Source organism: Cannabis sativa, chromosome 7, assembly GCF_029168945.1.
Source record: "Cannabis sativa cultivar Pink pepper isolate KNU-18-1 chromosome 7, ASM2916894v1, whole genome shotgun sequence".
In the NCBI taxonomy this organism is placed as follows: Eukaryota; Viridiplantae; Streptophyta; class Magnoliopsida; order Rosales; family Cannabaceae; genus Cannabis; species Cannabis sativa.
This window is the reverse complement of record NC_083607.1, coordinates 52205887-52225221: the sequence shown is the minus strand read 5'-3', so window position 1 is coordinate 52225221 and position 19335 is coordinate 52205887. Positions and strand designations below refer to the sequence as shown.

The window sequence follows — 19335 nt, the reverse complement described above, 5'->3', positions numbered from 1 at the left end:
AGTAAACACATAAAGTTTCAGAAAACCTTACATTGGGTGCAGCGGAATAATAATGGCTCATTCCACTCAGATCTCTAACCCTTGTATCCTGTCTGTCGCAGAGTATCACCAAGATCTGAGTCCGAATGTCCTTCTCTTGAATCTGGATTCTTCACAGCCTTACACACTATGATTGAGATACCACTTGATGTGTGTGGGCTCTCACTCTATCACTCAAGGTATAAAAATATGATGAAGAAAAGAGAGGGGCTGGTTCGAATTCTATAGAAGGAATAGATGACTCAATTTTTCCTGAAGGCAAGAAATTTCATCATCTTTTAGTGTGAGCCATCACTATCTATTTATAGGAAACAAAAAGGTTTAGGTTATGATTTATTAGGCATTAAAATAATGGAAACATTAAGTGGAAAATACTCATCAAGTGGCCGGCCATAGTTAGTGGGCCCCACTAGCGAATTTTCCACTTTTGACAAAATTAACCTTATTTCTCAAAAATGCCATTTTTCTAATTCTAACAATTTAAATGCCAAAACTAATTATTTAATAATTAAAATTAATTATCAAATAAAATTACCATTTAATATATTTATTAATTAGACATAATAAAGTCTTTCAATTAATAAATAAGACCTAGAATCTCTTTTCTTCACAATATAGCCCTTGCTTAGTGAAAATTCATAAACTAGATATAGTCTAATTTTAGAATTACAATTGATTAATTAAAATCAATTATCTGAGTCTTACAAGCAGTATGGTCTCAACTAGTATGGGGACCATGAGCCTATACAACCGAGCTTCCAATAAGCCGAACTAGAATTTACCAAGTAAATTCCCTAACTTATTAATTCCTTGTTGCATCCACTCATAGAACTTGGAATTGTACTCCCAGTCATATAGAACGCTCTATATGCTCCACGCTATAGATACACTATGAACATTTAACCATCATTCTAATCTCAATAATCAAAGATCCTCTATAGATGATTTACACCGAGTAGGGATAAATTTACCGTTTCACTCCCCAATGTATTTTATCCTTAAAATACTTAGCTTCCTGTAAATGATATTTCAGTGAACTAATCATTGAAACAAGAGCTCTTCCATTTACCTCTATTTAGCCAAGCTCAAAGGAAATCATCGTTTCACTCCTATGTCCTGATAGAAGCCATAGATTCCATATCTATGTTTAGCGCTCCCACTCAATCATACTACCATGTTCCCAAAATGTACGTATCACCCTGACCAGAAAGTATGCTTAACTAACAAATCAAAGAACATGAATATCACTCTTGAGATTGAACCTAAGCATGTCAGTATTAAGATCTTTTGACCTAAGATCAACTAGTGATATTGACTTAGAAAGATACAACGGTAAGATTATAATATCTTTACCAAGATCAATATCGGTCCCAGTCCAATGTATACTCCATACATTCGAAACTAGCATACTTTGCCAATGTTCTGGAAAGAACATAACACTTATGCAAAGTGTGAGTACACTTCATCGCTGATTATCACATCAGTGTAAATCCAATGCACTGATGAAATAGGGACTTTGTCTTTTGAAGCATATAATCACATTCCAATGCACATTCCACTGTGTTGACATCACTATAATTGTAAATGACTATATGTTCTGGACTTAACAGATTTTGTATATATTAAACCATAAACATGAAAACTACATGTAAACATAAATGACTTCTAATCTTTCATTGATAACAAATCAGATTAGATTGAAATGGGTTTTATTTAGGGCATAAAATCCCAACAAACTCCCACTTGCACTAACATAAAACAAGTAGTGCATTTCAACCAATCTATTGTCTTGATCTTGAGATCAAGTATAGTATATTTGACTCAACCCAAATTTCTGGAAGTGTACGTCTATGGAAAGCTACTGCTTTTTCCACCATTACTTCCTTTGTGTTCATAAAACATTATGCAACATTATTTGCTATATGCATATATTACTCATCAAAGGATACTGAATTCCTTACTGCTTATAAAGTGCATCTAAATTAACAAAAGACATATCTTCATTCTTTTCAAGAATGAAATAGAGATAACACAGTGTAGATTTTTCTTCAATTGAATAACTTTCTAGTAATTTCGAATTTACAAAGTTATACATCTTCACTGATGGAGCTTGAATTATTATAGATGGGTTTTTAAACTCTTTTAGAATAACTCATCCACCCCCAGAGTAACTACCATCTCAGATTCTTTATGAGTTGGTGTAGATATAAGGACTTCTAATATACATCCCTATTATCTAACATATAGGTCACTTTCATAAATCTTTCTTGACTTTCTCCTTATGTTCCTTGTTTGATTACATCTTAGATGGCTCCCACTCAACAGTATGAGCCTGGTTAAATTCATACATAGAAGTAAATTTAACCTCTTACTATTGTTTTCAAGGATATCTTGTTGTGACATATTATTTTAGTCTTAAACTTTAAGTTCCTTCTAGACTAAGTCATCAATATAGCAATCTAGTATTTACATTAATGTAAAATACTTGCTTAATATTAAGTAATCATTAGAGATACCATAAAACTTTTCATGAGGATTAGGAATTTTCGCCTAAGTCATTCGAATAGACTTATGCAAGAATGCTACTATCTTATTCTCAAAATTCTGATAAGTTATTTCTATCTATATGAATAGTTAGATTTACTTTCTCAGGTGTGTTCTAAAGTTCCTATCACAAGTGTCAACCAAATGAAAATGGGTTTAGAATTTTAAAATTCTCCCACTCAAATAAGGTACTGTGATACAATGTCAAAGAACTTTTATTGGTATCAACTTCTATTACAACTGTAAATATTAATTGGAACATAAATCAAGATCAAGATATAATTGGCTAATTTTTTTTTTATTACATCCATGTTTAAAAATATGTGTGCCTTAGAGTATTGTGGTGTATTGAGTATAGTCTAGAGTTCAAAATGAACTACATATTTCAATAGTATAGTCCACCCCTAAGTATATAGAGATCATGATCCACTCCTAAGGGATATTGAGCTCATGGTCCATCCCTCAGTGATATAGAGATCATGTGGAGTTATGAATATAATCCAGAGTTCAATAGATATAAAAGATCATTGAACTGCATATTCTTCTTAACTTTTTCCACCCCTATCAGATCAAAAGATCTTTTTATTAAACAAATTCTTAATAATTGTTTTAGAATTAACAATTATTCATAAACATAGAATTGAGATTCTAAAGCTAAATATTTACAGTTCTCGCGAGCTAGGAAAGTACTAAACGAGCATCGAGGCGTCTTGATAAAAGTACTTGAACCTAGAAAATAGATATATAATCTAACTATTCATAGGAGCAATCAAAAATATACAAAGTGATAAAATCATTAATAGTATATTCAATTTGCTTAAGGTGGATTATAACTGCCATTGCGAGGCAGAATTAACAATTTGGAAATAAATGGTTTGGTAGACTACTAACTACTTAAACAGGAAAAGGACGAGTAATGGAAAAACCCAAAAAGTAATTTTCATTTGATCAAAGTATAATTATTTACATTGTGAATAAAAATGCAAGCAAACGCAATTACATTAAGTTCGAATGAAAGAGTACAAGGCATTTAAGATATGAGAAAACCCAAGTTGGTTTACAAACTTATCTTTGCAAAAATGCCACTAGGGGCAAACCATTAAGACATTTTCCTAAACAAAGAATATGAGGTTATTCGTGGGAGATTTTCAAACTCGAGAAAGACCATCTACATGTAGCTCAGAGAAAGACGTCTGCACATAGCTTGGAGAAATACTGTCTACACATAGCTCGAGAAAGACCGTCTACACGTAGAAGGTCTCGAGCTCTGCATAGACCTCATTCTCCACATCATAAGATCCTATTTCCTGCAGCCAAGACCTCATTCCCAGCCTCAGGAAATTTCTCAATACCAGAGAGAGGTTGGCACAAAGGTCTTCTTGTGCAAGCTTGGGTCTTGGGGTGGTTGGGTTCTTTGGTAGAATCCAAGACCACGCCAACTAGGACTTCCTTGTTCCACGATTCCTTGTCAGCCTAAGGAGGACCTCTAAGATCGCTCTCAAAATCTAATCCTGTGGAGACAGAGATAAAAGATCATTGGAGCAACAAAAAAAATATTAATATGTATAATCCAGTTCAAACCACCATTCACAAGAGATAATATTTACCCTAAAAAATCACTTGCGAAGATCACCCGTAACGATCAATGGCGTTTCCTTGGTTTGGATTGATCAGAAGCTCCTTAGCCTTAGAATACTTCATTTCCAATTCAAATTGAGGTTTGATGTTCTTGGGAACGTATAGAGAAGAAAAGTGGTTAGTGCATCCTGGTGTTATGAATTTGGAGGGTTAAGTTTCTAAACTTAGATGGGACATCTTAGCAAGAGATGACACTCCAATCTCAAGATGAAACTCACAAAAAAAAAAATGGCAAGCTCAAGCCACCATTTTATACTCAAAGTCCATTAACAAGAAGGCTGAAGGTTGGCAAATCTAACGGTTGAGAGTGAGGCGGAAGATATAAAGACGGTTCATAATGACCCTCGAAACCGTACAACTGCCAAAATCAAAGGACACATTTTTCAAAAAAGGGATTATTGTTGGGTTTTATGCCCTGAACAAAACTCTATTTCAATGTAATCTCTATCATTTAAATATCAATAAAGAGACAGAAGTATTTTAATCACTTATTTAATGTGTCATTTGGTTCATGTTATTATTTATATGTTTATTTGATTTATAAATTAATCCAAATCCTTATCACATTTATGTTCTTGTTTATTGTGTCGTCAGCATAGTGGAAAGTAATCAAGATTGTGTGATTAAATATATATTCCTAGATTTATCAGTACACAGGGTTTAACTGATATGATAATCTACAACATAGTTTACTTGCACCTTGGATAAGTGCTATGTCCTTTCCAGGGAATTGGTTAAAGTAAAGCTTGGGTTGGATGCATGGAGTATGCATTGGAAGGGACCGATATTAAACTTTGAATAGATATGTTAAATTTACCGTAATATCTATTCAGTTCAATGTCACCTAGTTGATCCTAGATCAAATGATCTTAATCCTGACATGGTTAGGTTCAATCTCAAGAGTATTATACATGTTCTTTGATTTGTTAGTTAAGCCTACTTTTTGGTTAGGGTGATACGTACATTTTGGAAACATGGTAGTGCAATTGAGTGGGAGCGCTAAACATAGATATGGAATATATAGCTTCTATCAGGGCATGGAAATGAAATGATGATTTCCTTCGAGCTTGGCTAAACAGAGATAAATGGTTGAGTACTCATTTCAATGATTATGTTTAGTTCACTGAATTATCATTTATAGGTGGCTAAGTGTTTTAAGGATAAAATACATTGAAGGTGTAATGGTAAATTAATCCCTATACAATGTAAATCATCTATAAGGGATCATTGATTATTGGGATTATAACAATGGATAACTAATAGCGTATCTATATCGTGGAACATATGGAGCGTTCTATATAACTGAGAGTGCAATTCCAAGTTCTATGGTGGATGCAACAAGGAATTAATAAGTCAGTGAATTTACTTGGTAAATTCTAGAGCTGCTTATTGGAAGCTCAGATATATAGGCCCATAGTCCCCATACTAGTTGAGACAATACTACTTGTAAGACTCAGTTAATTAATTTTGATTAATCAATTATAATTCTAAAATTAGACTATGTCTAGCTTATGAATTTTCACTAAGCAAGGGCTTAATTGTGAAGAAAGAGTTTCTAGGGTTTATTTGTTAATTAAGAGACTTTGATAAATCTAATTAATAAATATATTAAATGACTATATTATTTAATAATTAATTTTTAGTTATTAAATAATTAGATTTGGCATTTAAGTTGTTAAATTAAAAAATTTGCATTTTTGAGAAAATAAGAAGGAAAATGAGAAAAATGGCGAAATTTCAAAGTGGGGCCCAATAACCATCCATGGCCGGCCACACTATTGAATTTACCATTTATTTCTATTATTTTAATGCTGATTAAATCTAACTTAACCCTAGGTGGTTTCCTATAAATAGGTAGTGATGGCTTAAGGGAAAAGATGATGCATCTCATTCCTTCAGTTAAAATTTGAGCCTCTTTTCCTATACCTAGTCGAAACCACTCTCTCTCTCTCTCTCTCTCTCTCTCTCTCTCTCTCTCTCTCTCTCTCTCTTTTCCTCTATTCTAAACCGTAGCCCATAGTGAAAGAGTGAGTGCCCACACACATCAAGTGGTACTTAATCGTAGTGTGTAAGGCTGTGAAGAATCCAGTTTCAAGAGAAGAAGATTCGGACTTAGATCTTGGTGATTGATGTCGCCCAATTAGTTACACTGCGATCGCGGTAGTAAACGGGCTATGTCGTATCCACAGGGAGGTAAATTACCACTAAAGATTAGTTTAGTAAATAGAAAATGATAGAAATGTGAATGAAGTAGAAATAATAAAATGATGAGGTGAGAAAGTTGATCAGATAAAGAGTTTGGTAAAGTAGAAATGTAGCTATACAAATCCTATTCTAATACCGATATTAATCCGAACGCAATTGCAATTCTACACCATTAATTACAACTGGAAGATATATATGTTAAAAACACAAATTAATTAATCTTGCATAAATTGAATCTTACTTCTAATTTCACAGCATATCATATTATATATCATAAATTGACAAAATACTACTATTGGCAGAATGCAGTAAACGACATAAAATATAATAAATATACCAAAATATTAATAGCCTAACTTACATAAGAAAAACATGACTGAACTTATATAAAAGATACTATTAAATTTGGAAGAAAAATTAGAAGATGAAGAACAATTTAAGAAATAAGATATGGAGATGAAGCACAAAAGAATCAATATCAATGATTAAAATAAGAAGTACAATAGCTACACTCTAACCTCACCAATATTACTATTTTAATACACTCATTTTTGTCACTAAAATAAGTATAAATAAAATAATAATAAGAGAGAAAAATAAAATGACAAAGTGTATTTTCTCTACTCTAAAAATCTGATGCCTTTTTCATTGTATTTAGCTCTTATTTATAGTGCACATTTGCTCTCTAAACTGGTAAAAATTCGTGTACTATGTAGTAGGGGAAGTGGCTTGAAAAGCTGAAAATATGAGAATGTGGGCCATGTTGCATCAAATTGTGGGAAGTGAAGACCAGCTCAAACACGTGGAGCTCCTCGAAGAAGTGGCTGGCGTAATTGGTGTGGGAGACATGATCAGTTCGTGTCCCTTTGATCATTCAACAAAGCTCCAATATTTGATATTTGAGCCTAATTTGTTAACTTATATTGTGGTTATGGGCCTTCTTTCTTGATCTCATTGATTTGTAATTTTATCATTTCATAAATTTTTTGAAAAAATAACACAAAAATGAATATAAATTAAATATTTCCAATTAAAATAAATTTACCATAAAAACTAAGGAATATCTAATTTATATTAATTATATATGTATAAATAAAGGCTTAAAATGTACCAATTTGAGCTTTAATCACAACCCCCAACTAGCTTATTGCTAGTCTCTAGCAGTTCAAGCGAACAAAAATAATATCAACAAAATATTGTCTAGGTCAAAATTTTAAAAATAGCACAAATATTCAAGAAAATATTAGTAACAAGTCAATAAAAACTATACAAAATTACCTTGAATAAATTTAGAGTTATGAGTGTGTGCACCAAACTTAAACCTTCTTACCGCAAACCATAACACATAAATGCTTTCGAAAAATGTACCAAGTGAAAGTTTCAACTCCATTAGCCTCACAGGTCATTGAAAATATTTATATATAGCTAAGGTATTCACTCATGGAGTTGGAAATTAAAAAGTGAGCACTCGAAATGGATAAATCAATTTAGGACAAATATTTGAATAAACATTGAAACGAAGATAGATTATGAACTATTTGGACCAACCACCATAAGAGTACCACAAACCAGCTTTTTGAGATTTTTGAACGAAAATAGACAATCATTTACATTTATTCTAGGAGCCAAAACAAATGAAATACAACAAACTTTCTCTTTTTTTTTTTTTCTTTTCTTTTCTTTTTTTTTTTAATAAGAGGCAACATGTTGGATATAATGATGGAAATGTTGCTCTTGTATCTTTTTTTTTTTCCTTTTTTTTTTTTCATTCAACAAGAAAATAATTACAAAAAGGCTCCCTAATAAAATTTGTCTATAGAAAAACTCATCCCTTAAAGCAACATCCAATCAAACCCTAGTACCATGTCCAGAATAATTATAACCATTTCTAAGAATCAATGAAAATTCAAAAGTTGTTTTCTCAAATCTCGCCACTAAAAAAAATATGAACACTTAAACTTGGCAAAATTTCTAAGCAAATATGTGTTAACAACCATCTTACCACAAAGTTTGGCATGTGCATTCTATAACTCTAGAAAAATTCTAAGAAATAAAAATAGTAAAAATTGGCTTGAAAATAACATTTTACAAGAATAAATGAGTAATTTTTAAAAAACTTGACCATGAAAATATTAATATGACAAAATTAAGAAACATGCTTGAATATGCTCACCACCCCCAACCAAAATCAGACAATGTCCTCATTGTTTAAAATTATATATATCAAATGCAAGAAATGAGAACAGTTAGAGAGTGAGCCAATGTAAGATGACATGATATTGATTCTCAGAAAAATAAAAATAAAGGAAAAAAAAATAAACTAATAAAATAAAATTTAAAACATACTGAAAACAAAAGAAAGCAAGGAAAGATAGAACCTGATTAGTCTGGGCAAGCTACAGACAAGTCCCCTCAGGTGGGCTTACCAACTCATTATTCTTGACTATCCAGTATCAAAAATGAATTTTCTTTTATCTTGTGTCTCAAAAATAGAAGCATTAGTTACATTTTCAGGAAGAAGAAAATGAGCTTTGTCTAAGTCGTAGAGGAAATATGATAAATGATTAAAGGAAAATAATTTTCTAATTTCCTCAATGACTTTGTCTATGACATCAGTATGATAGCATTTTTTTTCATCCAGAATTAGGGGAAGAATGGTAGAATGAGAAAGAGCTTCGTTCTGAATAGTGGTGGTAGCATCCTCCTCTATGAATAATGTGGGTATCACGTCAGTATGATAACCCTCACATGTACTCGGTAGAGTGGATTCTTTAAAATTTTCACCACTATAGGTAGAGGTGACACTTACCTCATCAAAATTGTGAAAGGTAGTATTGGAGATTAGTGCTTCATTCACCTGTTGTGGAGGAAAATCGTTAGCATGCAAACTTACCAGGTGACCAGATAACTTGCTCAATTCTTGCTTAATATCTTTCAGCTCAGCAAGTAAGTCTTTCATCATCTCGCAATTTATCACCATAGATGCTTGTAACTCAACAATAGTGTCACTCAGGGAACTGTTGTATAGATGTTGAAAGTTATGAGAAAACCAAGCATCTTCCTCTTCACAACTCCACTCATATAACGGATTATAGTCGTACTCAGGCTTCCAACTATAATCATCAGAATATTTGTGATTAAACCAAGGATCTTCCTCTTCACAACTCCACTCATATAAGGGATTATAGTTGTACTCAGGCTTCCAACTATAATAATCAAGACTATTCTGATAGTAAGAGTTGTAGGATTGTTCTTCCTCCTCATCATAGGGATATGCACTAGATGTTGTATGTTCACAAGGACGTGGTCGATGAGACTCATACCAAGCTTTCCACTTTTTGGAATTCTCACTCTTGTAAAAAGAATAGTATTGGAAAGCTTCCTCCCCATCACTAAATTCTGGTTCGATAAAATTACTAGTACCTTCAGTAGCACTAGAATTTTTATTGTTTAATGAAGCAAGATATATTGGATATAAATATTCAAATCGACGATGATCTTCTTCATTCATTTTTTTTAATTAGTATAAAGTTCAATTATGTAATAATTTAAGGGTATATACATGAGATATTCCCAGGCCGATTGGGAAGGTTGCCAAGGTACCGCTTCGTCCCACACTTTACTAGAACTCCCCGGGGTTGCTAGAAAGTGTAGAGGGTACTCTATCACAAACCTTTAAAGCCAATCTTTCTTAGACAGAATAACTCAGCGTTACCACTTTTACTATTTACACAATTGTTCTTGACACTAAAGATTTTTTTTTTTAAAGGATAAAAATCTACAACTAACCTAAAAAAAATAATAAGTGTCTAATCCTAAAAGTAAAAAGTGTAGAAAAAATAATAAAATAAAATGTTAAATGAAACTAGCAACCTAATAATTAAAATAAAATTATGATAAATAAAATAAAAATAAATAAAAAATTAAAAAAAATTGAATTTAGCTAATGAAGTAAATTAAATTAATTTTTTTAAAAAATAAATCTATATAATCTACATCAACAATAACAAATAAAATGTACAGACTTGACAAAATTTTTTTTTCTAACTAAAAGAAACAAAGAAATGAAAGAAATAAGATATATATATTTATAAAAACTGTTAACACTAAATTAAAAAAAAAAAATAAGTGTATAAATTTGATTTTTTTTTTTAAAAAAAACGTAAATTAGGGAAAGAAAAAAAAAACACTACACATACATATATTATACTAAATGAAAAATCATGAAAGATAATAAAGAGAGAAAAAAAAAATTAACTGTATATATTATACTAAATGAAAAATGATGAAAGATAATAAAGAGAGAAAAAAAAATTAACTGTTATACTAACCTCTTGTAGCGCAAAAACCTCCCCGGCAACGGCGCCAAAAATTGATGTCACCCAATTAGTTACACTGCAATCGCGGTAGTAAACGGGCTATGTCGTATCCACAGGGAGGTAAATTACCACTAAAGATTAGTTTAGTAAATAGAAAATGATAGAAATGTGAATGAAGTAGAAATAATAAAATGATGAGGTGAGAAAGTTGATCAGATAAAGAGTTTGGTAAAGTAGAAATGTAGCTATACAAATCCTATTCTAATACCGATATTAATCCAAACGCAGTTGCAATTCTACACCATTAATTACAACTGGAAGATATATATGTTAAAAACACAAATTAATTAATCTTGCATAAATTGAACCTTACTTCTAATTTCACAGCATATCATATTATATATCATAAATCGACAAAATACTACTATTGGCAGAATGCAGTAAACGACATAAAATATAATAAATATACCAAAATATTAATAGCCTAACTTACATAAGAAAAGCATGACTGAACTTATATAAAAGATACTATTAAATTTGGAAGAAAAATTAGAAGATGAAGAACAATTTAAGAAATAAGATATGGAGATGAAGCACAAAAGAATCAATATCAATGATTAAAATAAGAAGTACAATAGCTACACTCTAACCTCACCAATATTACTATTTTAATACACTCATTTTTGTCACTAAAATAAGTATAAATAAAATAATAATAAGAGAGAAAAATAAAATGACAAAGTGTATTTTCTCTACTCTAAAAATCTGATGCCTTTTTCATTGTATTTAGCTCTTATTTATAGTGCACATTTGCTCTCTAAACTGGTAAAAATTCGTGTACTATGTAGTAGGGGAAGTAGCTTGAAAAGCTGAAAATATGAGAATGTGGGCCATGTTGCATCAAATTGTTGGAAGTGAAGACCAGCTCAAACACGTGGAGCTCTTGGAGGAAGTGGCTGGCGTAATTGGTGTGGGAGACATGATCAGTTCGTGTCCTTTTTTTTTTGTTTTGAGAAAACACTATTATTATTATTGAATAGAATCCATAACAATAACAGAGTGGATTGGAGATGGAATTTCCCCCAACCAAGAACAATCATTATCCAATCGAAGGGCAAATCTCGCTAACTCGTGAGCCGCTTTATTAGCATCACGCTTGACATGAGACACGAGAACTCTAGGAAAAGAGGATAATAAAAGAGTTATATCATCAACAATATCATAAAATATAGAGACATTTCCTTTTGCTGAATGTTTATTGATGGCAGTGGCAACAATAAGGGAATCTGTTTCAAGATAGTCAATTTGCAGTCCATGTTGAAGTGCCCATTTCAGGCTATGAAAAATAGCCATTGCTTCCATTTCTTTAACCGAATAACAACCCAACAGGGACTTGGAGTAGGCACCCACAACATCACCAAAATAGTCCCTAACAACTGCCCCAATACCAATAACAGAACCTGCCACATTAAAACCAGCATCAATGTTAATTTTATAAGCACCTGGGGGGGGGGGGCGGGCACCATTTAGGATGAGCTGGAACAGTGCCAACACCAGTAGAAGGTATTGCAGCAGAGGAGTTTCCAACAGTTGCAGCAGTAGGGGAAAGGTTGCTTGAATTGGTAGCCGCCTGTGAAAGTTGTGCTCTATGAAATTGATGAATATACAGATCAGCAAAGGAGCAAATAACACCAGCAGGTTTTGGTTTCGATCCATGAATTTCCTTATTTCGTTCAGTCCAAATGCACCACATAAGACATAGAATTTTTTCAAACTCTGCATTCTGTTGTACCAGGGCTATAGATGAAAAAATCTCAAAGCCATTCATTCGATAGAGATTAGGATCAGGATTAAAAACATGGTATAAGGACCAAACTGGATGAGCTCGAGTACAATGAAACAATGCATGACCAGTGGACTCTCTCAAGCAATTGCAAAGAGACCAAGTAGCAGTAGGAGAGATTTTCCTATGCATCAGATTAACCGCAGTGGGAAACGCATCATTAATAACCCTCCAAGCAAAAATCTTAACTTTTTTGGGTATGTTAAGAGACCACATTCGATTCCACCAACTGTGATTAGAGTTAGAAGTGGAGGTATCATGAATTTTCTCTAATTGCGCAGCCAACTGATAACGAGACTTCACAGTATAAAAACCAGAATCAGAGTGATGCCAAATCAACCGATCCTCTCTTGGATTAGGACTAATCGAAATAGAGAGGATACGATCGATATCAATTTGTCCAAAATGCTGCCTTAATAAATTAAGATCCCAACGTCTATCAGGAGATATATAGTATTCAACTGTAAAGTCCAAATCTCCACTATAAGTATAAGGCCGAAAAGTTGTATTCCCAGACAGCCACGGATCTGAAACACATTTAACAGAGTTCCCTAAGCCTATTTTCCATCGCAACCCTTTTATCAAAAGCTCACGACCATCACAGATGCTTTGCCATGTGAGAGATGGCAAAGTTCCCTTTGAGGCTTTGAGAAAAGTCCCGTTCTTAAAATAACGAGCTTTCAACACACGAGCTAAAAGAGAGTGGGGATCATCCAATATTCTCCAAGCCTGTTTGGCTAAGAGAGCTTGATTGAAATGGAGAAAAGAACGGAATCCCATACCACCTTCAGCTTTAGATTGACAAAGCAAATTCCAATTTTTCCAATGAATCTTAGACTTATTAGTACTAGAACCCCACCAAAAATTAGCCATCATCGATTCAAGCTGGCGACAGAACTTCTTTGGAAGACTAAAACAACTCATAGCATATGTTGGGATCGATTGAACAACAACTTTTAATAATACCTCACGTCCACCAATGGAGAAAAGTTTGGCATGCCAGGCATTCATGAGCTTCCAGATACGGTCTTTAATATTGCTAAATAGCTCAGATTTATCTCGGCCAGCATAGGAAGGAAGTCCCAAATATTTTTCATGCAATTCACAGATAGGCATTCCAAGAACAGTATGAAATCTATTTTTCAGGAGATCACTAGCATTAGGAGAGAAAGACATAACCGTCTTGTCCGTATTGAGAAGCTGACCCGAGGCACGATGATATATATCCAGAACACGACTTATGGCTTGACATGAAGAATCATTCGCATGGCAAAATAGCAAGCTATCACCAGCAAATAATAAATGAGAAACAGAAGGTGCCCCTCGAGAAATAGACAGCCCCTTGAGATTACCATTATTTTCTTCAGATCGCAGCAAAGCAGAGAGTCCTTCAGAACAAATCAAAAATAAGTACGGAGAGAGAGGATCTCCTTGTCTCAACCGTCGTTGTGGAGTGACCAAGCCTTTGATAGCACCATTTATATTGAAGGAAAGAGTTGAAGAAGAAACACATCGCATAACGAGTTCAACCCAAATTTCATGAAAGCCCATTTTAAGCATCACAGCCTTCAGGAAATACCATTCAACGCGGTCAAAAGCTTTGCTCATATCTAATTTTAAAGCAGCATAACTCTGACGTCCTCTCTTCTTGTTTTTAAGACAGTGAACCAATTCAAAAGCAAGAAGAACATTATCAGTAATAAGTCTTCCAGGTAAAAAAGCACTCTGATTCTGAGAAATAGCCACTGGTAGCACCTTTTTAAATCTGGCCACAATAGCTTTGGACACCAACTTATATAAGACAGAGCATAAGCTAATTGGCCGATAGTCACTTAATCTTTGAGGTTGATCAACTTTCGGAATGAGAGTAATCAAAGCAGAGTTAATATCATGCATATCCGCCCCTTCATTTAAAATCTTCAAAACACTAGCCTTAACCATAGGACCAACAATATCCCAGTGTTGCTGAAAAAATATGGCAGACATTCCATCCATACCAGGCGACTTATCTGGAGCCATAGACTTAAGAGCTTCATCCACATCTGCACCCGTGAAAGTCTTCAATAAACTGTCATTCATGTCTTCAGTAATGGAAGTATCAATGGCTGCCATAATAACATTAAGAGCTTCCAAATCCACCCCCGAAGTAGCAAACAATTGGGAAAAAAATAAAGAGGCCTCATCAGCAAAAGCTTGGTCTGAAACAAGAATTCTTCCATCACTAGCTTGTAAAGATCGAATTTTATTATTATTGTATCTCGATTTGGCTCTAGAATGAAAAAATTTGGTGTTTGCATCCCCACTTTTCAACCAATCAACTCGAGCCCTTTGTTGCCAATATAATTCTTCCTTTTCAAGAAGATCATCTAGCACTTTCTCTGCATTTACCATTTGAGTATGCTGATCAGTAGAAAAAACCGAGAGATTATGCATCTCTGCTGCCTTTTTTTGAGCTTTATTAATGTCATGTTTCATCTGCCCATATTTATTGTTGTGCCAAGTCTGAAGAGCAGTAGAACAAGAATTAATATTCTGTAGTAGGGAAGGCAACGGGTCAGTCGTCAAACCAGATTTCCAATTGTTGACAATCAAGTTTCTGCATTCCTCATCCTTGAGCCAAAATTGCTCAAAACGAAATCGATTACGAGGTCTAAAATCTGGCTGATCCTGAGTTAACATGGAAATATTAAGAGCAATCGCTCTATGATCTGAACTATAATAGTCCAGATGATGAATGCGATTGTCAGAAAAAAATTCCTTCCATTTCCCATTGATAAAGCCACGGTCAAGTCTTTCTTTAACAAGTAAGCCATTGTAATTTTTGTTAGACCAAGTAAATTTATTACCCGTATAATCCAGAGGAGTTACACCACAGTCATCAATTGATTTCCTAAAGTCCTCCATTAATTGTTCTCGTCTCAATGGACCTCCTTCTTTATCATCATTAGAAAGAAGTTCATTAAAATCACCCATAATCAACCAAGGAACATCTTGAGAGGCAATAGCAAAAGAACGCAATAAGTTCCAAGTTTGTATTCTTTGATTTGTTTCAGGAGAACCATAAAAAGCAGTGAAGTGATACCGAGGCCAGCGATCATACGAAACAAAAACATCAAAATGATTCATTGAGAATGAGGTGAGAGATACATCAACATGATCTTTCCATAACAACAATAAACCCCCTCTTAAACCTTGCCTAGGAACTTCTAAACCATGACTAAATTTTAGAACAGTACAGACCCGATTGATAGAGTTACAAGCTAATTTGGACTCCATGATAAATAAAACATGCGGACACTGCTGTTTAACAAGCAGTTTAAGGTGCCTGAATGCAGAAGGATTGCCCAAACCCCTCGCATTCCAACTAATAATCTTCATGGCGCCTTGCGGGGCTGCTGGATTGCAACCACCGCTGAACAAAAAGAATTTTCCTCATGGGAATCCGATTGGTCATCAGAAACTTGCTAAGTACAGAATTCGTTTAAAGTAATGTTCCCCGAGTTGTTGTTACGACATCGGTTCAGGATACTTCAAAAATTTTCAGGATCTACATGCCTCTTAAAAGTCTTATTTGAGGAGCTCCCATCATTGAAACCATCTTCAATCATTATTGATTTCCCTTTGTCTTTAACAGATGTAATGGTAGAATCACAAAAAATGGAATTCGCACCAGCACCTACATTGATATCCGAAGGTGGATAAGTGGCATAAACATTCGGTTGAGGGATAGCATCAGAATGGTATTGGGCAGTAGTGTGAGTTTGGAATGGGGACTGGAATTATTGGTGGGAAAAGCCAAGGATAAACTTTGGAAAAATGAAGGGAAAGGTTGAGGAAGTTCAGGGAGAGGCTCGACTGTTGGGTTTGAGGATGAGGGTAACTTGTTATTTTCAGCAACAGTGAGAGGTATGGGGTGAGGGTCCCTGTTAATCAAACGGTGTTGGTTAATATTTGTGGGAGGGATTATAGCAGCAATAGATTTCTGAGCAACACGGGTGAGAAAAGGATAGACTTTAGCAGTGGAAAAATCAGATCGATAACGATCATAACCCGAATTTGGTAGTTTATCTCCCATCATAGAGGGTCCATAAGGTAAATCAGGATCAACACCAGCATCCACCAATTCCATAAAGCCAGAACACTTCTCAAAAGGGTGGCCAATTATACCACAGTGAAAACAAAAAATATGGAGATTCTCGTAACGGAACTCAATCCAATGTTCATCGCGAACCTTAGGCAGAGTGACTAACTTGCCACGCATAAGAGGGTGAGTGATATCAAGCATAACTCTGATACGAATAAAATGCCCCCAGCCTTCATAAAGAGAATCCTCAAAAACATCAATATATTCCCCAATCCATTCTCCCACCTTCATAGCTAACGCTCTAGATTTACTTAGAAATGGCAGCCTGTGAATTTGCACCCAGAATTGCACTTTAAACAGATCATCGGGAGTAACATTCTGAAGTTGCTTTGGTGAGTGAAGCAAGATAAGTTGGTTGAAATAGTGCCAAGGTTCACCATTAAGAATCCTCAGTTTATCTCCTGCACAGCCAATAGTTAGCAAAAATAAATTGGAATGCATTTTAGAGACAGTTACCGGGAAACGACATTTGTTGGTCCAGAACTCCCCCATCTTCTTAGTGAAATTTTTGGGATTAATTGAAGAAGAGAGGCATCGGGCCACCAGGAAAAACCGTGGCTCTGCAGAGTCCACCGCAAGATCCGCATCAGAGAAGGAATGAACTGATCGCTCTTTTTCAGACAACACCAGGCTCGACTCCATGTTATGCAGAATAGAGTCCATAAGGTTAGAGAAAACAGAGTATGTGTATAAGAAACGCAGGTATAGGGAAAACATACTACACAGTTGTTCATTTATAGACCCAGAAATGAGAGTGGAGGGGCAATAACTCCAGAAATCGTGGCACACTACACCATCGCGGCCGGACTGGGAAGATGAACTGGAGATCATGTTGAGAAAAGATCGAAAAGAACGAAGGCAAAAAAGGTAACTGCTACAGAGAAAAACTAAATCCCACTCGTGTCCCTTTGATCATTCAACAAAGCTCCAATATTGGATATTTGAGCCCAATTTGTTAACTTATATTGTGGTTATGGGCCTTCTTTCTTGATCTCATTGATTTGTAATTTTATCACTTCATAAAATTTTTGGAAAAATAACACAAAAATGAATATAAATTAAATATTTCCAATTAAAATAAATTTACCATAAAAACTAAGGAATATCTAATTTATATTAATTATATATGTATAAATAAAGGCTTAAAATGTACCAATTTGAGCTTTAATCAGTGATACTCTGCTACAGAAAGGATAGAAGGGTTAGAGATCTGAGTAGAAGGAGACATTATATTCCGCTGCAACCACTGTAAGGTTTCTAATACTTTATATGTGTTTATTTCATATCATTTTAGAAGTTCATATTTAGGATGTTTAATAATATACTTGTTAGTAAAGCTAGATCCTGGTAAAATAATTCCAACAATTATGACGCAAATGCCCTATGTAATTATTTAAAAGCACTTTTTATTAAAAAGAAATTTTTAAGGGGCAATTATTATACCTAAAATTCGACTACCATTTGAGTGGAGGACACATGTCAAGATAGAGGGAATATGGATCGATGAAATCACTTTTAATGGAACAACTCATTAATTGCGTAAGTAACAGAGTATACTTGCAACTCGCTGACTATAAGGTGTTATGCGAGGAAAAGATATACAAACTGTTATTTCGTGTATTAACGAGAAACCATGCATAAAGCAAGACATCAACTTCGTTACACCTGGGAAGACGAAAGCGACGCATATCGACTGAGAAAACACTTAGTGTATAATGTACAAACTAAGTATAACAGTTGGGTGGACTTGAGACCTAATAAGCGAGGCGCCTGTCTCTCTATAGGACAACGCATTCCTGGTACCTTCACCAATTAACTTCAAACATCTTCCTGTGAGACTTATAATCTTGATGAGTCAGAAGCTGACATTTAAATGACTACCGAGGAACTCTTTGGTAATAAGAACTGCAATTATCAGAATGAAGCATTAAGTCTTCAAACAAAGAAGCAGCAAGGTGTACATCATCGACCTTGGAAAGATAGGGGAGAAAGCTCTAGCTCGCTATCAAGGTCATTGGAACCAAATTCCTATCGAGATATCCCAGAATGCTACAGTTAAAGATGTGTTTAATTACACGATCATTTTGACCCAGTATAAGTTGGAAAATGACAGCTGTGCGATATTCAAATAATAACCACATTTACACTACGTGATATGTAATCAAACTCCATGATTTCAGGAGAAAAACGCTGTAAAGATTACAGTCAACTTTATAATTAACTGCCTACTATATGATTATAAATAGTGGCAAGTAAGATCTAAAAAGGGGCATAAAATCATACAAAGAAAAAGAGGCCCTAAAAAACTATCAGAAATCTAATAAGATTGACTCGTGGACTATGCAGAATTTTAACTGCGAAACCACATAAAAAATTCCTTGTGTTCATACTTTTTACTTTACTGCTTTTATTTTTCTGTGTGAAATTATCACTGTTAGGCTCAAATTTTGGTTAACGAAAATCTGCGTTAACAGTAACCATAAGGCTAGTTTGTGGAAAAATCAAATTTTCAAATTCTAAGGCTACTAATATCTAAAACTAATTTTAATTAATTAAAAAATTTTAAAAATTAATTTTATTATGATAATTAGATTTCTATTTGA

The 19335-nt window shown here is 34.1% G+C and overlaps 1 protein-coding gene across 1 annotated transcript; it reads right to left on the bottom strand.

Annotated features, from left to right (window-relative positions):
- Positions 1-11774: 11774 nt before the first annotated feature.
- On the bottom strand, positions 11775-17374 carry LOC133039749 (uncharacterized). The gene is made up of 4 exons (XM_061118687.1): positions 16396-17374; positions 16144-16264; positions 12300-16000; positions 11775-12205 (listed from the first exon to the last, which is right to left on the bottom strand). The coding sequence occupies exons 1-4, from the start codon at positions 17372-17374 to the stop codon at positions 11775-11777; spliced, it is 5232 nt and encodes a 1743-aa protein (XP_060974670.1).
- Positions 17375-19335: the final 1961 nt, after the last annotated feature.

Excerpts from the sequence above, each read along its gene's own strand:
- LOC133039749 (XM_061118687.1), bottom strand. The coding sequence starts at position 17,374 with ATGGAGTCGAGCCTGGTGTTGTCTGAAAAAGAGCGATCAGTTCATTCC. Across the intron at positions 16,265-16,395 it reads TTTCCCTTCATTTTTCCAAA|GTGCTGGTGCGAATTCCATT; the intron begins GTTTATCCTTGG and ends ATATCAATGTAG. Across the intron at positions 12,206-12,299 it reads TGCTGCAATACCTTCTACTG|GTTCTGTTATTGGTATTGGG; the intron begins GTGTTGGCACTG and ends TTAATGTGGCAG.